Source organism: Channa argus, chromosome 16, assembly GCF_033026475.1.
Source record: "Channa argus isolate prfri chromosome 16, Channa argus male v1.0, whole genome shotgun sequence".
Taxonomy (NCBI): Eukaryota; Metazoa; Chordata; class Actinopteri; order Anabantiformes; family Channidae; genus Channa; species Channa argus.
Genome location: NC_090212.1, coordinates 14592999 through 14615956, shown reverse-complemented (window position 1 = coordinate 14615956; position 22958 = coordinate 14592999). Strand labels below are relative to the sequence as shown.

Below are 22958 nucleotides of genomic sequence, written 5' to 3'. Positions count from 1 at the left end.
CAAGGTAACTATATCCCCCCCAGAAGGTCCAGGTTATTCTTAGCTGGAGCTCTGTGTACCAGCCTCTCCAGCCGGCCTTTTTAGGAGGTTGAAGGGGTGTGAGTAAGATCAGATGGCTGAATCGGGCTCCTCTGCTGGTGGAGCACTCTAACGTGCCCAGTAAACAGAGACAAATCAGGAATGAGCAACAACACAGGTGAAAATGGTCTTTTGATCCCACAACACACATCAGATTGTACAACAGCAGTTTGAACTTATCATACAGCTCATATTTACAAAATTAGGTAAATAAGTACAAGCTGTACTTAGTAACTTGAATGCTATCTTGCGTCTGATAACAAAGCTATATTACTGATGTTAGTTTGCTAAAATTCACTACACAAAGTACGTCATCCTGTCAACATGAATGCTGTATGAAAGTACACAGCACTTTATCCGATTGTTGAGCCATTTCACATAGAAATATATATATTAAAGTTGTTGAAACAGAAAAATCAGAGGGTCTTCAAAGTCACTGAGATTCATCCTTGGGAGGCATCACAAAATCTAACAACAATTCATTGTCCACTACTTGTTGCACTATTTCAGTCTAGAATTAATGCGTTGACAGAATGACACTCCTGCCCCTAAACCCACATAACAAGCCTTGCTCTTTTTATACAGTCTAGGAAAATAAACCTTTTTTGTAACATCTGAAAACCAACTGTACAGTAAACCTAAAACAGGAGCTGTTAGTGACTTAAAATTGAATCAGTTTCAAGGACTCTGAAACACACAAGCTGCAGAAGAACTCAAACTAGATGTAGCTTGAAACAGAACATATAAAAACACATGCATATGCACTGCAGTGTCTTAGAGTGTAGCTGCAGAAATCAGGGCCACAGGCTTGATGATGATCTTGAGCTCCATTGGGCCAGTTGGAGGAACATATCTCTCCTTCCTGAGCAGCATCAGCAACAAAGACTTGGCATCCTGTAGCCACTGATAAACACACGTGTTCTGAAGCCAACGTGGGACATGCTTCTGTAGAAAGTGTTTATCGTTTCATGTGGTAGAGAGAGTTTGGCAAACAGCAGGAAAGCGAGAAATAAATTTAGAAAATAATTAGTAAAGGCAAAATCTAAAAAAAAAGTGTAAAATTGCTTTCATGTATTAAGTTCTCTAACCTGAGATGATTAGACGAAGAGAACTGGTATGAATCTGAAATTCAAACTGCCTTATTGGATGAATTAATTCTGCATCCAAACAATATAAAGATTTTGATTAAAGTAGCCTATTCCATGTCTTATTTACATAAAGAGCAAATACTTTCTCACCATGGAGTCAATATATTTAGTGTGTAGACCATTGATGTCCACTACAGATACTTCAGTGTCTGCCTTATACCTTGGACTGATGGTGATGATAATTAGATTTGATGGCTGTTTAGACAAACACATTTTCACGCAGTCGCAGCCCGAAAATGCAAATGACATATAAAAGTTTCAAAAGGTTTAAACATAAGCAAACACATTGGGTGTGATGTAGTCTTTTACAAATCAGCTGGAACAATTGGCTAATACCAATATAACAAAATTAATTTATTTGGAAGAAAAGTCAGGTTTTCACTGCATTGATCACTCACATTATTTAGGTAACTGTCCTTCCATTTGTTGACATCCATGAATGCACAGAATTCTTGTACTGGATAGATTATTAAGTGGAGTTTCTAATTTTCTAGGTGTTTCAATTAAATCACTGTGTCTGTTGGTGTTTTTATCTTACAGTGATTTATTTCACTTGAAATATATATATATAAATTCATATTCATATTAAAATCATTATGGAAAGTTAACATATTATGTGTAGACAGTGCAGACAGCACATCTACAATGTGATTTGCATTTCAAGAGCTTGAAAAGGCCTGGCAGACAATTAATGAAGTGATTTGTAAAAGCTCATTGTTCACAATCAGTTTTAAAATGCCTAAAACAGATTTTGAAAGCATTGTTTTGTTTAGATGCAATCTGAGTCGCCCAAATTTCGCAAAAGGAGCCTTTAAATTGACAGTTTTCAGTGACTCACGATGCTCATCAGGCAGCCTGATAGTGCTTCTTTTCTTGTGTGAATAGGAGACAGACCTCTCTGCTCCAGCTGAGCTTAGGTTCATCAGACTGACCTGCGACATTTTTTCTACATGAGGGATGGAGAACTCTGGCATGTTAACTGAGACACTGCCATGAGCCATGTTGTCTTTCATACACTCGTGATGTCTGAGCCTAAAGCAGCGAGAAAGAAAAATACAGTTGGTGCTGCCATGTGAATGGTCTGTGAAATATGCAAAATAGAGACTGTTGATATTAGAGGTAATTTAAAGATCAATGTGTACTGGTTTTCCTTTTGGCAGTTCTGAGGGTGAACCCAGTGTTGAACATGCTGGCAGTGTGCAGAGTGGTGACTGCTGACAGGATAAAGGTGGTGCTGCCCATCTTCTGCAGACTGATAATAACTAAAATCCAGAGTGTGTGAATATATTTATGAGACAGCACAATTCTCAAGTTGGTAGTCTGTGCACAACTAAGTACGTTTTCTCATGAAAAACTATTTCTAAAAGTCAAAGAGCAAAATGACAAGTAAAACCTGAAACTTAGTTTCATAATAAGAATGCAATGGCAAACTTTAATGTTCATACATCTGTTATTTGTGACTTTTAATGTATTTGCAATTTAAAACTCACAATACTCAGTTAAGTCATCAATAACTATTCATTACAGCATACACACATTTCGTTGTTTTGTTGTTGTTTGTGTAATGCCATTTCTGTCTGTACAGTACTACACATATGTACATGTGTGAAACAATATACATTATCTGGTTATTTTATCAGTCTTAAAATGTACAGGCCTGCAGTAATTATGCGGTATTTATACAGATTTATCTTCCATGTGTTTGTGTTATGCACTGCAAAAAACAACCCAGCAAAAAACAACATTTTTCCTCACCCTAGTTGTGCATGTAGTGGTAGAGGAAGACAAATGTGACTGTTGTGTTAACTTCATCAGATCTCAGTGGCAAAGGTGGGTCAAGTTCCTTGCCTCATTCTGATGCTGGTAATTGTATTTGTTCTCCTCTCTGAGGGTTGAAAATTTGATTATTTATGTCAGCGTTATCCTCATAACTCATCCAAATTACTGTATATTTAGTTGTTTGAATTTCTCACAATGTTTTTCCTCAATTAGACACCTAACTGTGTCTGCTGTCAGTAAGTCCACAGCATCAATAGCAACAGTCTTCTCCTCTGTTGCTTTGTCTGGTCTTTGCAGGATTTTGTGTTACAGCCATCAGATGATTAATGATGGTTATGCATCATTTCGGCAGTCACTCCTCTATCATCTGGCTCACTGTGCTCTGGGCTCAGCTCTACATCCTGTGCCACATGAGCTGGCTGACTCCTAAACTCTTATTTCACTTGTCCACCTTTGTGTGAGCTTTGATGATAATCTGTGTAGATGCAAAAGGTTGGTATGGCTTTGGAATTTAATTCAGGTACTTTTCAAGATTTTTTCATTGCAAGTAACAGAGAGAAGAATGAATAAAAACAGAATTAGTTTATAATAATTGTCATGCGCAATCTGTAAGGATGACTGTCAAAAATTACTCCACGTGCTTGCATTTATATAAACAAATCACATTTCGTATTTGGCACATACCATGTTGGCTGGGGGGTAAGAATTGCCTACCTGTTGTCAGCTGAATTCTTTTCACTGCTTTGGGTGCAGAGGCTTGTGTGTGTCACAGTCTGCTATATGCAAATTTTCCCTGTTTCTGCTGCATCCAATCATATCCAAGTATGTAGTGTTGGTAGTGTAGTGCTCAGCCAGCTCGCCCAGGAAAGTTGAGCTGAGCAGGGTAACACTGTTGATTGTGTGTGTATGTATATGTACCTTAACTGCAGGGTGTATATCTATATCAATTTATAGACATATATATCTATATATAGAGCGAGAGAAAGAGAGATGAAAAACATTTTAATGGACAAAACATTATATTTATTGCACATTCAGCCAGTACAAATGTAATCATTACATCATTAATTTTTCTCAAGAACTGTATAGTATGTGTAAAAAGCTATACTAAAATACTTTAAAATAATAAAAATTATATCAGAGCAAAAGTTTGCATTCCCCTCTATAAATTTATTTAAAATTAACATTGATTTCTGATTAATATTTGTACTAGCTGAAGGTGCATTATTGTGTTGATGAAAAAACATGTGCACCCAACTGTGTGTGTGTATATATATATTCATATTCATATTAAAATAATTATGGAAAGTTAACATATTATGTGCAGACAGTGCAGACAGCACATCTACAATGTGATTTGCATACTTTCTGAGTTCAGTCATGTTGTCTTTTTGTGAAGTTCAGCCTGAGGGGAAGCCAAAATGACTTAATCACCCCACAGACACTTTTTCAGCTACATGTATTTATACAACAGTGAAAAGATTTGACTGTCAATTTTCCTTTAGTGCTGAAAACCACGAAGCCTGCGGTGCCGTCTGCTTGCTTAAGAAACAGAAAAAGAAATCATAAAAATCACTTTCTGACCAATGTTGATAATTGTTTGTAAATCACAAAAAAAACATCAATGGATAGGTTGTTTATTTCAAAATGAGATGTGTACAAGAAATAGACAGAAACAATAAATAATGGGAGAGAGACCAAAACAGTTGTCTATAGAACTACAGTAATACAAAATGTAGTCTTTCCTTACTTTTCCACCAAAATAAATACACACAGAAACGGTGTACTCTCCTGGAATGCACCTTCTCACTTATGGAGAGAAGTCTGATACTTGAGGTCGACAAAATACCATCCAGAGCTGGAGTTTTCCAGGGAAGAAACTAACAAAAACGTTAACAACATGTAAACATGTTAACAACTGGCTGAAATGCTGAGCAAATTATTAAAAGAAATTAACATTTTTGGTCTCAGAAAACAACGTTATTTCCCAATACACATTATATAGGGACAAGAACAGGTCCTTCATTCCCAACATGGAAGGGGCTTGTTTGTTTGGCTGCTGAAGCAAAAAGACAATGCAGAATTCTTACACAGCCTGCTGCCAAACAAAAATGCAACATACATTTTAAAATATCATCAGTATAATAAGTCGTCAGCTGAACAATGGTTGCAGTAGAAAGAGGAAGTCAGGCCTCTTGTCAACTAAAAGAAGCTTAACTAAAAGTTAGTTTAAGACGATCTTAAAATCATTGGCTGTAGCTGAAATACGATGAATGCAGATGCCATACGCGTTTGAGTAGAGAAGTCCATGATGCACTAGTTAGTGGGCAATAAGCATGAAGGCATTCTCTTACATTATAAGAATATTACTAAACATAAAAAGGCAAGAACAGGTGTTATAGTACATCTAAGTTCCTTGAGAAGAGAAGAGGAGTATCGCTATATTAACCTTGTAAAAAAAGGTAAATGGACTCCCAGAAAAATTTCTGAGACATCTCAGTCCATGATTTCTAACTATGACCATTTTTACACTTATGTCACGATTTGTTACCAACTGTGAGCCTCACACATCTCTCTAAGTGCCATACATCTGAAATAACTTTGACCCTGGATTAAAAAAAATCCACGTTTCAGAAATATCAAAAGTAATATAAAATAAAAGAGACAAACAAACAAAAAAGATAAGTAAACAAGCAATTTATATTTACACTACATACAAGTTACACAACTTGTTTATCCATGGCAGTCAATTGTAACACTTCAGACAATTCAAACCCTTCCTCCCTCCTTTAAAACACCCTCTGATTTGATAGTCAGTTTGCTGACAGAGCAGCCGTCCGTCCCTGTGTGTATGAAGCTTGGAAGTTAAGAAGTCAGTCGATGAGCCTTCAAGATCATTATAGTCACAGGATGAGAGATTTGGCTCCCTCTGGTGGAAAGCCAGTTAAATGGAGCAAGCTTTAAGTCAGAGGTGCTCAGAGATTATCCCCCGGCTGGTACTGAGGTTCAGTGGCAGTGAAGTAGTCCTCCAAAAAGGCCTGCAGGTACTCGAAGGTGGGCCTCTCTTCAGGGTCTTTCTTCCAGCACTGCACCATCAGCTCGTGCAGGGACGAGGGGCAGTCCTGCGGGCACGGCATCCGGTAACCTCGCTCCACCTGCTCAAGCACTTCGCGATTATTCATGCCTGGAGAGGTGGAGAAGCAAAGGCACATGCAGGTGAAAGCTCAGCTTTTCAAAAACAACCTCAAAGTTTTTACTGGTTTTTACTGGTGATGGTTACTGCTGTGTGAGTGCGCCAGGGCATTCAATTTAAAGCCATTTGATGGGGCAGCAGTGGAAAAATTATCCGCTGTGATGACCCTGAGCTCACAGGATAAGCCGAAAGGCCAAAAAAAAACAAAAAAAAACCAAGATGCTTAAACCCGTGAGTGCATTTAAATAAGCTAATCACTTTCAACCCAAGCTGGTAGTTTTACAAAATTCTTCAGGGTGGAGCGTTCTCCAGCATTTCAGCCTTTTTTTCTGTTCTTTAGTTAGAACGGACCTCTGGATGCTTAAATAGCTAAATAATAATATATAATATTAATAATAATATAATGCCAAAATGTGTATGCCAGATGAACGGGGGTAGAGAAAGGTTTCACATGTTCACAAATGAACTGGGAATGTTTCCCTGCATAATTCACAGTGTGATGTATATTATTCAACATGCTGCTCTTTTCTTAGCATGCAGAGCCATGAGTGGCATTTCTCTAGGTTCAGACACACACACACACACATACCCACCCAACTGGAAATGAGAAGTGATTACATAATCCAAGGAGTGGAACACACTCACCTGGATAGGGCACCCTGCCCTTGGTCACCAGCTCTGTCAACAGAATGCCAAATGACCACACATCCGACTTGATGGTGAATTTCCCGTAGAGAGCAGCCTCAGGAGCAGTCCACTTTATTGGAAACTTTGCGCCTAATAGAATTTCAGAAATGACATTGTAGTTTTTACAAATTACAGCAGAAATACAGAGGGAAATAACGGGACAACCCAGGAGAAGTAGGTCATTCTTCTCTGTACTGATTTCATTAGTGCAGAAACATGAGGATGATGATGATAACATCCCCCCAGGGAAAAAACAGAACAAATCCATTATCTCTCCATCTCAACTTGCACTAGATCCAGGTCTAACAAGTAAACATCAAAATGACTTACAAATGAGTGATTGAATGTGTTGACAGAGTGACTAACAGAGTCTGGAAGTCCTCCTCTCTTAGCTGACATCTGTCCTCACAGACCAGCCAGAACAACGTTTGAATGATTTCTTCCAACAACACACACACACACACACACACACACACACAGGCGCACACAAGCAGATCCTAACTATTCACTGTGCCTATTGTGTAAATGTAATATTCTGTTGTCTCTGTTGCCATGGTGTAACCATAAGTACTCCTGTTTTCCACTGGTGTCACTGGGTCAAATTCCTGCTCATTTCTTCTGAAAAGCTGTGTATGTGTAAAGTGTGTGTGTGTGCACACATCTGGGTAAAGGTCTTGGAATTAACTAAATGGAAGAAATCATCTGTGCGTCGGGGAATTCTTTCCGTTGATGATGAGGTTTATGGAAGGTGCTTAATTTGGGAACAAAGAGTATACATCAGATATCGGATACATTTATAAATCACAAGTTATTGTCTTTCTAGCAATGTCTACTAAAAAATACATTTCCAGGCCAATAAATTCAGCGGTCCCCTTAAACTGTAGCTTGCAGTTGTGGAGATTTGTGACTAAATGAAAACACTCAACGCACCTGTTCCTATTTAGAGATATTCCACTTGTTCCTATTTAATATTTAACATTTAACATTACACCAAGCACCAGCAAAACTTACATTAACAGTCGACACATCTGGCCTTCAGCCCTTTATTTTTAGACTACATATTGGCACCATTAAAAAAAAAGTTTGCCAGATTAGCTTTTAGCAGTTCTTGTTTGTGATGTACTCATTGATGTACAGACAAAAATCTTTGGATCACTTTAAGTGGTGTTGTAAAATGCTCCTTTATGTTTTAATAGTTACACAGAATTAGCAAGTACTTAAGGTCAAAAGGTCATAAAATGTAAGTGAAGAATTTAAAAAAGCTTGCACCATCCGATTCGATACATCTACCTTGTCTTGCTGTGTATTCATTGTCCTCGATGAGCCGGGCCAGACCAAAGTCAGCAATTTTACACACCAGGCCATCTCCGACTAGGATGTTGGCGGAGCGCAGATCTCTGTGGATGTAGTTCATTCTCTCAATGTAAGCCATACCTGCTGCCACCTGGGAAATGGGGGTATTTTTTTCCAGTAAACATCATATCACTGTACAATTTCAAGGTAATTAAATCAGTGCTAAGATTTCTAAGTAGACCAACAGCTATGTTATCCGAAATAATCTCCAGTGTCAGGTATGATTACTTATCGACCCACACTGGTGATGAATCACTGCTTTAGAATAAAGTACAAACTGTGGTGAGAGAGTGCTGTCGTCCATCTAGTGTTGGCATAGATCAAACACAGTGCAGCCAGATTGGTAAAAAAACAATATGCTACACAGAGTTGTTTTTTATTCATTCAAACCTTTTAAATACTGCCATTTTAGTGTGATAAAGGGAGAAGCTGCATCGTGAAAAAACTGGCATAACATAAAAATCGAAATGGCTGTAAATGTGCAACAGCTTAAATGAATAAATGGGTTACAGCTGGAGATGATTTCGGTCAATTTAGCTCTTTTCACGTCCTCTAGTAAACAAATCCCAAGTTCTGGGTTATATTCAGTGGCACACCTGAGCTGCCATGTCCACTAGATTTGGCAGCTTGAGGCCTCTTCCTTCTCCATCCTTGAGGAAATCAAGCAAACTCCCTGAAAAATATTTTAAAAATGAGTTAAGGCCTTATGTATCGTTTTGTATTTTTTGTCTTTCGGATTCAGATCAAATCTGCAGCAGCATGCTGTAGTTAATCTGACATCAACTCTGGGATTTCTGCCACACGTTATGCTTGGCTCATAATGGTATTTGTTAGTTATTGCTGTAATAACAATCACTCTTGTTCCACTAAAAGTATTATTTGAGAACTGTAATAAATTGGTATATATGTTGACATTGGACTGAGCACCATGCAGTAAAATAGGACACTATACTGTGTAAACATGCAAAAATGCATATGTAATAAAACAGCATATACCTTTGCTCATGTACTCAGTGACAATATAGATGGGTTCTTCTGATACCACAGCATAGAGCTGCACCAGTTTGTCGTGTCGGAGCTTCTTCATAATCTGAGCCTCCTCCAGGAAGGACTCAGGCGACATGGTGCCAGGCTTCAGAGTCTTCACTGCTACCTTGGTGGTGCCATTCCATGTGCCTACACAAATGTAATAGTTACTAATAGATTGTAAGTGCTTCCTTAATTTAAGTAAAGAGTAGAGAGAATAACTGGAAACCAATATTTGCTTTTAGATGCTGGAGTATGAATGTAAAGTGTAGTGATGTTTAACACCACCATAAAATATATTTTAAAAAAACGAAATAAATGAATATAGTTTGAATAAAAGCTTTACAAATAACTTAATAACTTAATAATTTAAAATCCAGTCTATTGTTTTTACACTTTTTAAACAATGATCCAAACGGTTTAATTAAAAAAAGAAAACAAAGATCTAAATCTTCAAAAAAAGATCTTTCGAATCTTGAATCAGATCAGAAACCAAGTTCAAACATTTTTGCTACACTTAAAAATGGACAGAGACCCTGTAGAGTCACAGCACAACAATCAAAATTCCTTAAAAAAAAAAAAATCACAGAAACAAACTCTTCTCCCTGTGGGCACTGTTAGCTGGCTTTTAGTTTTGAATGATCCAACACACACAGTATGTTCTGCAACACTTCTAACAGATGTCCAATTCTTCGTTTACGCCAAGAAGATACACACCCATCCAGACCTCTCCGAACTGGCCATTGCCGAGACGTTTAATGAGCTGCAGTGACTCTCGTGGGATCTCCCACACGTCTTTGGTTTTGACGGACAGGTCAGTCAGGCGAGGCATGCCTTTGTGGCACGGCACGATCAGGCGGCAGCACAGCCCTGCAGCCCTGGCTGAATTGACCATATAGTTTGAGCTTATTAGAGAAGTATGAAGACATGCCTTGATTCTTTGTCAGTTTTAACAGAACAGAAAACAATATGCATCCGTCAAATCAAGAATTTTACGTATATCACCCCAGTACAGCAAAGAGTCTCACCAGAGTAGTGCTGTACTAGCTGCTGCAGCGTTTCAAATTGGGCCCTGGTGGTGATGTAGTAGCCTCCACTGTCCAGCTTACGAATCTTGTAGTGTTTGACATGATCTCCCTTGATGTCATCCCAGTCCTGGATGGAGAGGGAGTAGGCCCCTGGAACAGAGACAACAATGATAAAGAGCAGAACTGACAGACTTGAAGAAAATGTCTGGTATCATTTAACCAGTGCTGGTTTTCCTGCGACGCCATAAAACACAAGTAAGTGTATGATAGGTTTTTATTAGTGCGTTTATATATTATACATACATAGAGACGCAACGATGTGCAAACAATTTAGGACAATGAATATGGAGCAACTGCATAGTTATTGACATTACATTAAACTGAATTTTAAATTGGATTCAAGTGATTCATCATAATGTCTGCTATAAATAAGCCACTTCTCATGCCATACTTGCTTATTCATGTGCACTGTTCCTAAATCTTTATTTATTTACAAACACATCCGTCTGTTACGTATGTTATGTTGCGTGGGGAGGGTACCTTTGGTTGTTTCACTCTCACGAATGAGGAAAGTGCCTCTGGCGTTGCCATTGGAGAGCAGTTGCCTCTCTGCGTCCTTTCGACCTAATTTACCAAAATACCAGCTGCAGGAAAAAAAAAAACCCATCAAACTAGAGAGAAATTCTTTAAATATCTTTTATTTTATTGTATATACCACTGGGCCAAATTTAACAAAAGTTAATAAGATGAGCTCTTAATTATTTATATGTTCTCCACTGATAAAGCTGCCATGCTTTTGAGACTGCACATAAGTGTGTGGGTGTTCTTTTGAAAAGTTTTACTCACTCTTCAGCTTGGATTGAGTCCACTGGAGCTACGTAATTGCTGGGAATGTAACCAGTCCCACCTGTAGTGAGAGAACGAGCCTCCCACCAGTCTCCCTCACTGAGGAGAGGACAGCGCGAGAGAGATGGAGGATGGAGGCAGGTTGGAATAAAAACAAAAGCAGTTTATGCAATAGGCAGATCTGTACAAGTAAAGATGCAAATGTAGCAAACGCACAGTTTTGCTGGCTGAAACATTTCTGAGACCTCAGTAGATAGCACATAAAAAGAAATCACGAGGTTACATTTGTTTTTTTGTAAAAGTCATCTGATTGCTATTACTGATTCTAAAAAGACTCGTTTTATTTGTATAGTGCTAACCCTTACATTCCAGGTCACGTCTATTACATGTAGACACATTGTTGCCTGTGAAACATTTCTTTCCAAATGCAGCATTCAGACATTTATGACAGCCGCCACCCTTCGTGCCGTCATGCAGATGTTTTCACACTTACGTGCTATTGAGGATCTGAAACCGCTCCCCCTTCCTGAAGCTGAGGTCATCTTCAGTCCTGGCTTCATAGTCATAAAGAGCCACAAACAGGGTCACTCCTGTTGTAAAACAAAAAGTGACATGTGGTGGTTACAGTTAGTGGAGGTGAATGGTATGGATGAAATGTCGGGTTTGTCATTGTGGTTTAATTGTTGGGGTTTGCTCATGTAATGGCAATAAGAATTACTGCCCTTTTCATTCCCCCCCCCCCCATTTTTTATTTTATTAATGTGACAAACATTACATAAATCAATGCAATTTATGATATTCATGTTTTTTCCTTGTCTGTATTTACATACCGGATATCAAGAACAAGTCTAAATAGATTGTTAATAATAATGTAATGTTGGTTCATATCAATAATTACCATGATATAGTTTAAGTCAATGTTCTTTACTTAAAGTTTCAGCCAAACTTTTCTCCAAATTAGTTTGTTACTGTTTTATGTCCAGCATCTGCCTTATTCTCCTCCCTATATTGGTGGTGTTTGTTGGTTTTTCTGACACAACTTTCAAATCATGGATGTTTGATTCACACCTGATCTGCGGCGAAATCTTTTCCAAATGACAAAGAAAAGTTTTATTGGAGAATTATTTCTTCCTCAAACGCTTTGTGTAAACTTGGTCTTCTGCCACACTTGCTTTGTTTGCAGGCTTGTGGGAGATTTCCACATTAATGGCATGAATGCAAAAACACAAGGTCACGGAGCTATATATATATATATATATATATAATATAACCATTTGGCAATGTTTTATTACAGAGAAGAATTATGGATGAAATAAGATATATTCAATATAATGTTACTTGCTGATTTGTAACATTATGTTGAATATCTTCAACATAATGTTCAACAACCAATGTAATTAGACATATAGTGGGGCTTTCTGCAGTTACAAAGTCAAATCTTTCCATTATGCGGTGGTAGAGATTAGAACAGCTAAAAACAAACATGAATACTGGACTTAAATATGTCAGGTTTACCACCACGACTTTACAAAGAAAAATATTTTAGGTTTAATAAACACATAAGGCTCCTTTAGCATACCAAATCTGAATTTGCTGTTTATCAGACAAACCGGCTCTAGGAATGGGCATCACACATTTAAGGTCTAAAATTGACCGACCAAATTCATAAGATGTTATATGTAACGGCCCTTTAGTACCTGTAACTCTTAATAAACATGAAACTGTAAAATTATTTAATTTTCTGATTTGAACTTAACTGTCCCTGGACATCATGAGCTCTAATATTGCAAAAAGGACCTAAACATTTCTAGGTAAACCTAGTTTCCCCTAAAACGCAAATTTTGGTGACCAAAACTGGATTCAGCTGTTTCTCTTTTAGTCTTAGATAGAAATGTTGATGTACGCCACGCCCTGGTATCATTTTTTATTCATAGAAGCTGGTACTGCTGACTCCACATATGCAAAGTGTTTGTCTGTGCTGGAAACTACCTTAGACTCTTTGTAGTTGACATCAAAGCAAAAGATGCTGATCATACTGTGTGTGTCTTAAAAAATCCTAAATGAGAGAGTGTAAAACTCACTTCTTGTAAACAGTTGTGCACTCTTCAGGACAATGTCTAAACTTTCTGGTCATCAGATGTGCCTTGCAGAGCAAAAGCCATAATTTAGGTCACTGTGTTTTCAATTAATTTGCAGCTAGTTGACTGTCATCTTCCAAAGACTCAGTTTTAGAAAAACAAAAGAAGTCAGGAGTCGGTCTCAATTATTGCATTAGAATGGAACTCTTTATTTATATTAATACCAAATTATACTGCGTTTACTGTTTGTTTCCCACAATGCCAAACAATTATCTCACAAATAATGCCAGTAAATATTGTCATTAGTACACATCGTCAGAGATTTTGTGTCAGGCATAAAAAAAGTACCTGCTTATATCTTAAAGCCATCGTGCTCCAAAACATTTATTTAACCTCACCTGTTCCTCCTCGTGACCGAAGTGTCCCAGACTGCGAGGACGTGTGGACTCCTCCAAACACGGTCACTCCCTGTGTGGTGGCACTGTGGAAGTTGTTGTAGTTGGGGATAGTGGTGACCCCAAAGCTGGGGTAGTGCTGTGGTGTGGGGTCAGACCCATACCGGTAGCCGGAGTTGTGTGAGAGGCTGGTCTCCCGCTCATCCGTGAGTTTTGCTGCTTCTTTATCCTTACATTGGACACAGCCCATTCTCTACTCTCTGTGCGAGCATGGTAAGAGAGACAGATATGAAATTAGTATTTAGGTGAAATAATAGCTCAAAAGCCGTCTCCACGGGGGAAATAATGATTCAATATTCCATTATTTCCGAGCCTCCTCTGAGAGTTGCATAGAGCCTGCTGAAAAATCTTTCAATTGCGCTGAAATTAAACAGGATGATTTAAACTGCATTACTAATTAAACAGAAGCCTAACGTGAAAGAGCTGCAGTGTATGGCTAATGTGAAGCCTGCTGTAAATATGTGCACGCACATATGTTAATGTGAAATACTTGAAGCTTAATTAACATGGCATAAACCAAGTAAACAGGACTTTTTTCTTTAAAATCATGGTTTACCTTTCCATCTTATTGGTCATTATTTCCGTGACCACATTTCACTCCCATGTACAAGCTGGCATGCACTTTATATTTGCTTCTTTTACTAGGAGCCACACAGCCATCTATAGAGTCTTAGCACCGAATTAAAAAGCACAGAGAGACTCTTCACACCAAACCACTCTTAGGATTTACACAGTCTCATGAGGGGACTGATGAACCTTTTACCTCACTAAAGCAAAGTGAAACCAGTCTCTGTAATGAATGAGGCCAATCTGCTTTGCCAATTAAAAAGAGCCTTAGCATCTTTAAAGACGCAGTTAAACTAATGCACATTTCGGCATATCCTGTCCCCCTTTAAGCCCTGGAAGATCATGAAGCCAGTGCAAAACAGGGAAGAGGAAGAGACCGCTGACAGAACTGTTTTCTTTTATCAGCATTAGTGGCCAGCTTTGGTTGGAGGTGGCTAATTAGAAACACACTTGTTTACAGTCACTGATGATGGAGAGAGGTGGTGCTAGGGGCAAAAGGCAGAGCTGCAGCAGACGGAGGTAAAGGATACTATCGCACTTCTCCTGACCCCAGCTAAAGACTCCATTTAAGCCACAACCACAGGACAGCTGGTCGACTGAGAGGTGGCGTCTCACGCAGCATCTGAGCAAAGTAAAATGATTTAAAGATTTTAATTGTCATCAGGGGCTCTTGGAGCTCATAATGAGCATTTTTTGGTATTTACTGGAATTCCATGTTACAAACAACAAAGCAATCAAAAATAATTGTTAGCTTCAACAAAAGTGAAAATAATCATTAATTGCAATCATAATTTTTTGACATTTCTTAGGAAACTAGTTTACAGCCTAAATGAGCTGGAGCCTGTCAGAGGCATGTCTTGAGGAAAGCTGGAGCAATGCAGTACATGACCAAATTCTTTCTGGCCTGTTCTACATTTAATGGAAAGAAAGCCAAACGCCTGCATCAGGAAAAAAAAGTGCAAACAGATGTGTCACTTGCTGCGGGCTGCAATTAAGTAAAGACAGTGTCTCAGTGTCAACAGGACTAATGGTCCAACTTTGCTACGTACATAGAGATGTAGGTTACAAATAAAACCCACCTCTGTGTTACCCACAGGGCACAGGTACATAAGATGAGAAAATACTAAACAATGCATTTCTACCAAATATGGAATCCAGCATTTTCAGGTGCTCCACTCCTATCCAGCATTTGCTATACATACTGTAACTAACAGAAGAAGAGAGACACTGCAGAGAGCAGGAGATCACAGTGATTAATTACTGAAAATAAAAGCCCATAAAATACCCAGAAGAAGAAACAAGCCCAGCAGTGGCATTACAGGATAAGCTCTGACCAAAGACCACAGAGGGAGGAGGAGGAGGAGGAGGAGGAAAAGGAGTGTTGCTTCTCTGGTAATCCTACAGATATCAAATAATCTTCTTTGAGATTTATATTTACATCTCCCATCTTATTGAATTTATTATAAAATCTACATTGAAACATTTTAGGCCTACAAAAGAAATTCAATTTTTCTTCTAAAAGTGCAGACACAAGAAAAGTGTAGCCAACATAACACTTTAGAAAATAAAAATAACAACCAGAGAATTAAAAGATGGGGAAAAGATCTACCATAATTTAACTTTTCAGTGTGCGAATATTTTAAGTACAAAACAAAATCTACTGTACACATAAGTTAAGATAAGAATAGAAGTCCACAGAGCCCAGCTTTAAATGAATTGACTACGACAACATACTATACAACCATTTTATTAGCCGGTGAATATATTTTTTACTTTAACTGCAGAGACTGAAATAGCACTGCCTCCACTCCTGGAGGGATCAGAGTAAATGAGCAGAGATCTCATGTTGTTGTGCTGCCTGTGGGGATTATAAAAATCTTCCTCCTCTTGTAGTAAAAAGGCCAAGGACTACAATAGCTTTAACATATCTGTAACCATTCTGCTGCACAGAATCTAGGCCATCTTCTATTATCTATGTACACATGTTTTTTTTATTAATGCAGTGTTTGCTTTGTAAATCATTTCCATATGAATCATGTCTGTGCCCTTTGCATTGTGACAGACGTTGCTGAAGGAGTGCTATGAAAATCTGCCTTTGTTGAACATCAAAAAGTCTGCCCTTGGAGGAGATGACGAGAAGTTTAGATCAAGTGGTTTCAGCAGATGCTAGAGCTGAGTGGTTACAGTGCATGGCACATAATTGCAGGGTCCCCAGTTTTGCTGCATGTCACACCCTCCCCCATCTCTCTCTCATCACATTTCCTGTCTACCTCCTTGCTAGAAACTATCAACTAAAGGATTTTAAAAAAGCCAAAAGTATTGTAAAAAGCAGATGAGGGCATGCCAGCCTCAGGGCTTGTTCCTTTCTCCAGCACAGCACGAGTATCGCATGACCACCTCAGCCTGTGAGAAAACTCATCATCTTATTTTCAGACCCAAATGAACAGCTTGCCTCTATGAGGACCGTACTGCCATGATAAGAAAGTTCCACTGGGGACAGGGTTGTAGTATTGCATTGTAACTGTTAAAAACACAAGGGAAAGAGTGGGAGGACTTGATGTTCACAGACAAACACGGCCAGACATGGCTATCATATTAAATGTCCTCATCTTGATTGGTTCAAGATGTAGTCTGAAGTCTGACTTTGAAGTCTGGCCAAATCTGTGACTGAACGCAATTTCTCAACGTTGCTGTGAGATCTTCCTCACATCAGGCCATAAAGAATGAAGAAAGATGAGGACGCCAATATTATCTGAACACAGACGACAGGGTCAGTGCTACTTCATCAGTCACAACTGCTGGGCTCAACTGGAAACGAATTTACCCCCCCCCAAAAAAAGCCTGTATTTTGATGCAGTACAGGCCCATATATTAATTATCTATAATAACACACACGGTGTTGGGAGCCATAATGACCTACTCAGCCCTTTATAGAGAAGCTGGAAGATCAATACACTGAATTAGGACAGACGTGTCAGGGTCTCACAATGTAACTTATGAATGAAATCCGTAAGACCTGAGAAACAATCAAATGTGCAGTCCTGAACCCCCTTTGTGTGAATGGAGTGAAACTGAATACAAAAATCTGTCTGTGCTCCTGGAAGGTATTTCAAATTTGGGGCTAAAATTATTTAAAGATTATTTGCTAATTAACGTAATTGGTAGCTGAAGCCCTAATTTAACACAATAAATCATGTATATGACGTAAGCGTTAAGTGTTGATACAGTTTTAGTTTATACAGTTGAAGCCAGAGGTGCATCTAACCATTATTTTCATTATTGATTTGTCTGCCGATTGTGGTATTTTCCAAGATTGGTCAATTAATCATTTGGTCAATTAAATGTCAAGAATAAAAATTATGTAATTAAATGCCATTATAATTTCCCAGAGGCCTAAGTGGATTCTTTACAAGCCTTGTGTTCTGAGGCCTTCAGTCTCCAGAAATATGAAGTTCACCACAACAAATGACGAAGACAAAACAGAAAATCCTCACATTCAAGAAGCTGAAACCAGAGAATATTTAGTATTTCTGATTGAGAAATAACTGGAAGATGGTGCTGTTTAACGTTCCGTCTTTTTTAATTAAATGGACTAATTGCATCCGTTCTAGTGGGAATACGCTATCCAGTTGCTAACAAGCTGACCTGCTACTATTTATTGGTGATGGTTTCTTCTTTTTTTTAACCTTAAAGGACGCTTACACACATATTGAACTTGCTTCTTTTGATTCTAATTTGGGTACTACATGTAAATGAATGGCATTAAACTTCCCTTTGACCTACCTATATTAAAATATCTCTGTACTTCTGGCTGAAAAACTCCTCCAGATGACATCACTCAGTGGAACCTTCAGTTCAGATTATGTCACACTATAGTAATTATTGTCAATCTGCTTTTCCAGAGCTCTTCCAGATGACATCATGTAAACTCCCAATGATGAAAAACTTCGCCAGGTGATGTCATATGGAGGAACTTTTTAGCTAGAAGCAGACAAATATTTGAATATAGGGAAGTCTGAGGGAAGAACTAAAATAAAGCCATAGAAAGGCCCTTTAATGCCCTTTAATGAACTTACAAATGGCTTCAGCCACTATCCATCACTACAACCATTTTGCACTTCAAGACAGTCCTGTTTAATTTCAAGTTTGGGCCCTTTACACTTCGATAACTGACATGCTACAAAACAAGGTCAACCCTATCACACCCCTCCCTCAAACAGTGACCTTATTCAACTTCAAAACACAACTTGTTGCAGTTTATCAAAGAAATGACCCAAAAAGGCCCATTTCATGTTATGCAACATTTGAGTGCTGCGTTTAGTGGATCTGCCGCAACCCTTACAATGTCCTTCTTATGGGTGGCATTCTCTGAATAGTTACAATATTTGCTTGTGTTGGACAACTGAGTTCATTCAGTGTTTCAACAACAAGACAATGGCCACATTTCACTCAGTTACAAGATTATCTACACAATAAAATGCAGTGTTAAAGCTTCTAAAGCATTCTTGAATGAACAGAGCTGCTTATAAAACCCACAGCTGAGCTTCATACAGTATGTGAATGTGGGTTTAAGCCCAACTGTGTTTTGGTGTTCACAGTTGCGTGTGTTGAGTCATGCCATTGTAATTGTAAACATCCATTCAGGGATGAGCGCCTTTAGATGAACATTTTCCATTTTTTTCTTTTTTTGGTAGAAACAACAGTAGATCCTTGGTGCCTGTGCCTGTCACTCTGGACTGGGGGGTTTAACTGATTCTTTCCAAATCTTGTGCCAATGGGGGGAAACAATGATGCAGTGCTTCCATGTGGGTCGGAAGATTTTTGGTAGAAGTGAATAACACTTAGGTTGATGGAAAGTACAAACTGTGACACGAGCCACATGATACATAAGTGCTGCATGCAGAGCTGCAGCCTTTCTTTAAGCAATAATGCCAGAAGTTGTCTTCCAATGTGAGCAGCTACTGTTCTCTGTTTTATATCAATATAAAATTAGAATCTTCAGGTTTTTTGGCTTTTGGTTGCACCATTAAACATTAAATGAATAAGATAAGTGGACCTCTGGGATGCAGATGTTTGTTGCTTTCTGATATTTTATGATGAAGTGATTCTTTAATTAATTGAATAAATATGAAGCAGTTCCAGTGTACAGTGATGTTAACACAAGGCTAACAGCAAATTATCACATGTAAGGAGCTGAAGCTGCAAAATGTGTGGCTGCTTTAGTTCAACTCTAAAATAAAATTAATTGCAGACAACTATTAAACACATTTTTTTAAACAAAACAAAGCATGGAAGTGAAATACATCATGTGGCAGCTCATATGCCATAACGACTGATGGTATTTGCTCCACAGTGGACCTGAGAGAAACTTACATAGTTGTTGGGTTATGGAAGAGCTTTCATTCAAACTTCAATACATATCAACTAAAAACAATTGTGCGGTAATTCACGGAAGAAGGGCAGACTAAACTAACTTACTGCACATCTGAAGCTTTAGTTTCCTACCTCTCTCTCTCTCTCTCTCTCACACACACACACACACACAGAGCGAGTATATGATCTCCGGTGTTTGCCAACAAGATGGATGGCTGCACCTCCAGACACACCAGATAACCCGATTAGAATAGCATTAATTGAATATTTAGCAGTGTGGCAATGCAATTAACTCACAGCATATGGCAGTTATTTGGGAGTAAATCAATAGGAGACCGTCCGCAGGCCGTTGGGGTGTTTATTATGTGTGTGTGTGTGTGTGTGTGTGTGTGTGTGTGTGTATGGCCTCAGTGGTCAGCTCTGTTCTGCAGCGCATCCATCCCTGCTGCTGCAACACAGGAGCTCCTCTCCACAATCACTGTACTGCAAAACGACATCCACATTTATGAGATCGTTTCCACTCTCTGCTTCTACGTGTTGAGGGAAACTTATCCGTGAAATACATGAAACTGCATCCACACGATGAACGCAGACTGCCCTGACTGCTGCGACCCGCAATGTGTTATTTATCTTCTGGGCTCTCCCGAATTCATGAATTCCTTTCGCAGCCCACAACGCAAATACTGCCAAAAGAGGGGACAAGGCGGGCGCATCAATTGATATTCAACATAGGGTGAAAAGGCGTACTTACCGCAGAAAACCCAGATTAATCCATCGGAGAATCCAGAGGGACTTTTGAGGAGAAATTCGCTGCTGTGTGTCCACTCTCTGCCAGTGGTTTTCCTTTGCAGTGGAAGAAAATCGCGGCAGGAGACCCGTCCCTGCCGATTCGGGAGCTCCTGTCGCCGCCGTGAGTACAGATGACGACGACGGCGACTAGAGTCAAGTCACAGCAATAGCAAACGCTATTTCCGGTAGGTTGGTTCTAAAATAAAGTGCTTGTTTCGCGATTTGTTGTTTCCAAATTCAAAGGAAGTGAAAACAAACACGCTGGTGTTATTTTGGAAATTTTAAAGATACTAATCTCACTAAAACCGTATTAGCAGGATTACGACGACCACCGACAATATAGAACAATAAAGGATTTTCGTGGTTTGATTTTGACAAAGAAACTGCATCATTTCCGGTTCGTATGCCGTTGTCTCGGTGCAGATGCTGCGTATCATCGTACGGCTGATGCGGATCGAAACTGACCATGAGATTTGATGGACACCGGTTTCCGCCAACCGGAGATTACAATGTCTAACAGGACACCTCCCAATTTGTAGAATGACTGAAAGACAGGGCAAGGTAGGCAATCTGTTTTTGTGCAAGCAGAGTTTAGAGCTGCAATACAGTTATAGCCCCTTATATATAGACATTTAATTAGGCTCTAACGTTTCAAATTAGAGCCAAAAGAAAATTATTATTAATATGTTACTCCAGTCTAGTTTTATGCAGCTATTTTATGCCTTATTAGGCCTGTGTTAAAGGCTTTGGTCCAGCTAAAATGAACAGGCTGAGATCTTTCTTTTTTTTACCTAAAAGCCTGTGAAGGTGTTGTGTTGCACACACACTTGTCACACTCCTTAGGCCAAAACGTCCTTCAGGAAATAGTCAACTGGCATTGGGAGAAAGTGTGCAACATTCAGGCACTGGGAGGGAAACTTCAAGGACAAACAATCATTACCCTTAACACCTCCCCTACATTTGTAGGATAATTCCACCAGTTTTGCAGCTGTTATTACTGCCAGCTGTTATTACTGGTCAGCCTACAAAAAGCTACCTAAAGTATTTGAATGAAATTGGTATTATTAATTCTTTTAATATTTCTTTCATTCATATACAGTAAAGAGAGTTTATCATACATCACTGTCAAAGACTTGTTAAAGTTAGGAATCAAACTAACAGCCCCACCAATAATGACCACAACACTCTGCTACTTCACTCTATGACTTGTAGCATATCAGAAAAGGGCTGCAACTAACAACTATCAACTGTTTTGTCTGTACAATGTAAGAAAATGGTGAAAAAGAGAACCTAGACAGAATAGACTGGCCTGCCAGCTGTAGTTTGTTGTTTAAGACCAACACTGTTTGTATATAAGCAGGATACTTACATACACATCTCACAGTAAATTGAGTTAAATATGAGAAAAGAAATCAGTCTTTTGCTCCTGTCAACATATAAAATCTTTTAATTTGGGGCTTTTAGACATACTCTTGTCCATAAAAAGAAATTTGAAAACTATCTGGGTAGATTTTTACAGCTGTACATTTGCCATAAGTAGACATGGCGTTGGTTTAGAAAGTTTAAAATTTAAAACGCTGTGGTCAACTGAAAGAAAAAAAAAAACAATGCAGAAGCAAAAATGCAAACATTTGGTTTTTGATAAAGGGTTAATTTAACACCATTTATAGTGAGATGTTTACTGAACAGCATGTTTGTAATTTGTATTGATTTTAAAGCCTTTTTTCATTCTGGCACACTTATACAATAGTTATGCAAATATCTATCGCTCTCAAACACAGTCTCCACCCAGGGTGCTGACATATAGACAGATCTTTACCTGTGAGTGTCTGGGGTGCATGGTGCTTTTTAAAAAGCAACTTCATGCCCTGCTGGTTTTATCCTTTAATTTACATATTCATGGCAGCTCAACATAATAACTACAGCTTTGCATGTAATCAGAATATCGCCACAATGAGCGTGGCCTAGTTAGTGATACAGACAGGGTGGCTGAAAGAAGTCACCCTAATCCTCAAACGGCTGTCTGCACTGCTTAGATTTGAACTCACTCTCACCCTACACTATACTTCTCCATAACCAGCGGTCATGATAAAGCCCTCTAAGTGCAGCGTCTTCCTTGCAGCCATTTTGGACGGTAACCATGGAGATGTGGGTCATGCAGCGATGGTAGAGAGAGGAGACTTGTGGCTGGTGGTGGAGACAGAGCACTGCAGGCTGCTGGAGCAGGCGACAGAAGAAGAGGGCCATAAACTCTCAATATATCTGGGTCACTGGGATGCTCCAGCTGCAACAAGCAGACAAGATGCTATTATGCAAGAAGAGGGATGAGGGAAGTTGTGGGCACAGGGGCTTATAGTTCTAGGAGACTGTTTACTGACTGGGGCATATGTCTCATGATATAACGTGAGACCAGCTGAGCTCTGCTTTGTCAGCTTGGCTGTCCTAAATACAATGTTGTTTTGGTACTGGCATATGTTGACTTAAAGTTGTACTGATATAAATAATTACAGTTAAGCTATTTGTTGAATATCATGTCATACATAATTAAAAAATACAGT

At 38.9% G+C, this 22958-nt stretch overlaps 1 protein-coding gene across 2 annotated transcripts; it reads right to left on the bottom strand.

Annotated features, from left to right (window-relative positions):
* Positions 1 to 4626: 4626 nt before the first annotated feature.
* On the bottom strand, positions 4627 to 20574 carry fyna (FYN proto-oncogene, Src family tyrosine kinase a). 2 transcript variants are annotated; one of them, XM_067479279.1, is made up of 12 exons: positions 20363 to 20574; positions 13615 to 13871; positions 11632 to 11728; positions 11139 to 11237; positions 10833 to 10936; positions 10293 to 10442; positions 9982 to 10146; positions 9235 to 9414; positions 8835 to 8911; positions 8176 to 8329; positions 6844 to 6975; positions 4627 to 6189 (listed from the first exon to the last, which is right to left on the bottom strand). In XM_067479279.1, the coding sequence occupies exons 2-12, from the start codon at positions 13859 to 13861 to the stop codon at positions 5981 to 5983; spliced, it is 1614 nt and encodes a 537-aa protein (XP_067335380.1). In that variant the 5' UTR covers positions 13862 to 13871; positions 20363 to 20574; the 3' UTR covers positions 4627 to 5980. The 2 variants fall into 2 exon arrangements, with proteins under 2 accessions (XP_067335380.1, XP_067335381.1); XM_067479280.1 differs by lacking the exon at positions 20363 to 20574 and adding an exon at positions 14689 to 14824.
* Between the last annotated feature and the right edge of the window lie 2384 nt (positions 20575 to 22958).

Excerpts from the sequence above, each read along its gene's own strand:
- fyna (XM_067479279.1), bottom strand. The coding sequence starts at position 13,861 with ATGGGCTGTGTCCAATGTAAGGATAAAGAAGCAGCAAAACTCACGGAT. Across the intron at positions 10,937-11,138 it reads GACTCAATCCAAGCTGAAGA|CTGGTATTTTGGTAAATTAG; the intron begins GTGAGTAAAACT and ends TTTTTCCTGCAG. Across the intron at positions 8,330-8,834 it reads TAGTGGACATGGCAGCTCAG|GTGGCAGCAGGTATGGCTTA; the intron begins GTGTGCCACTGA and ends CCCATTTCCCAG.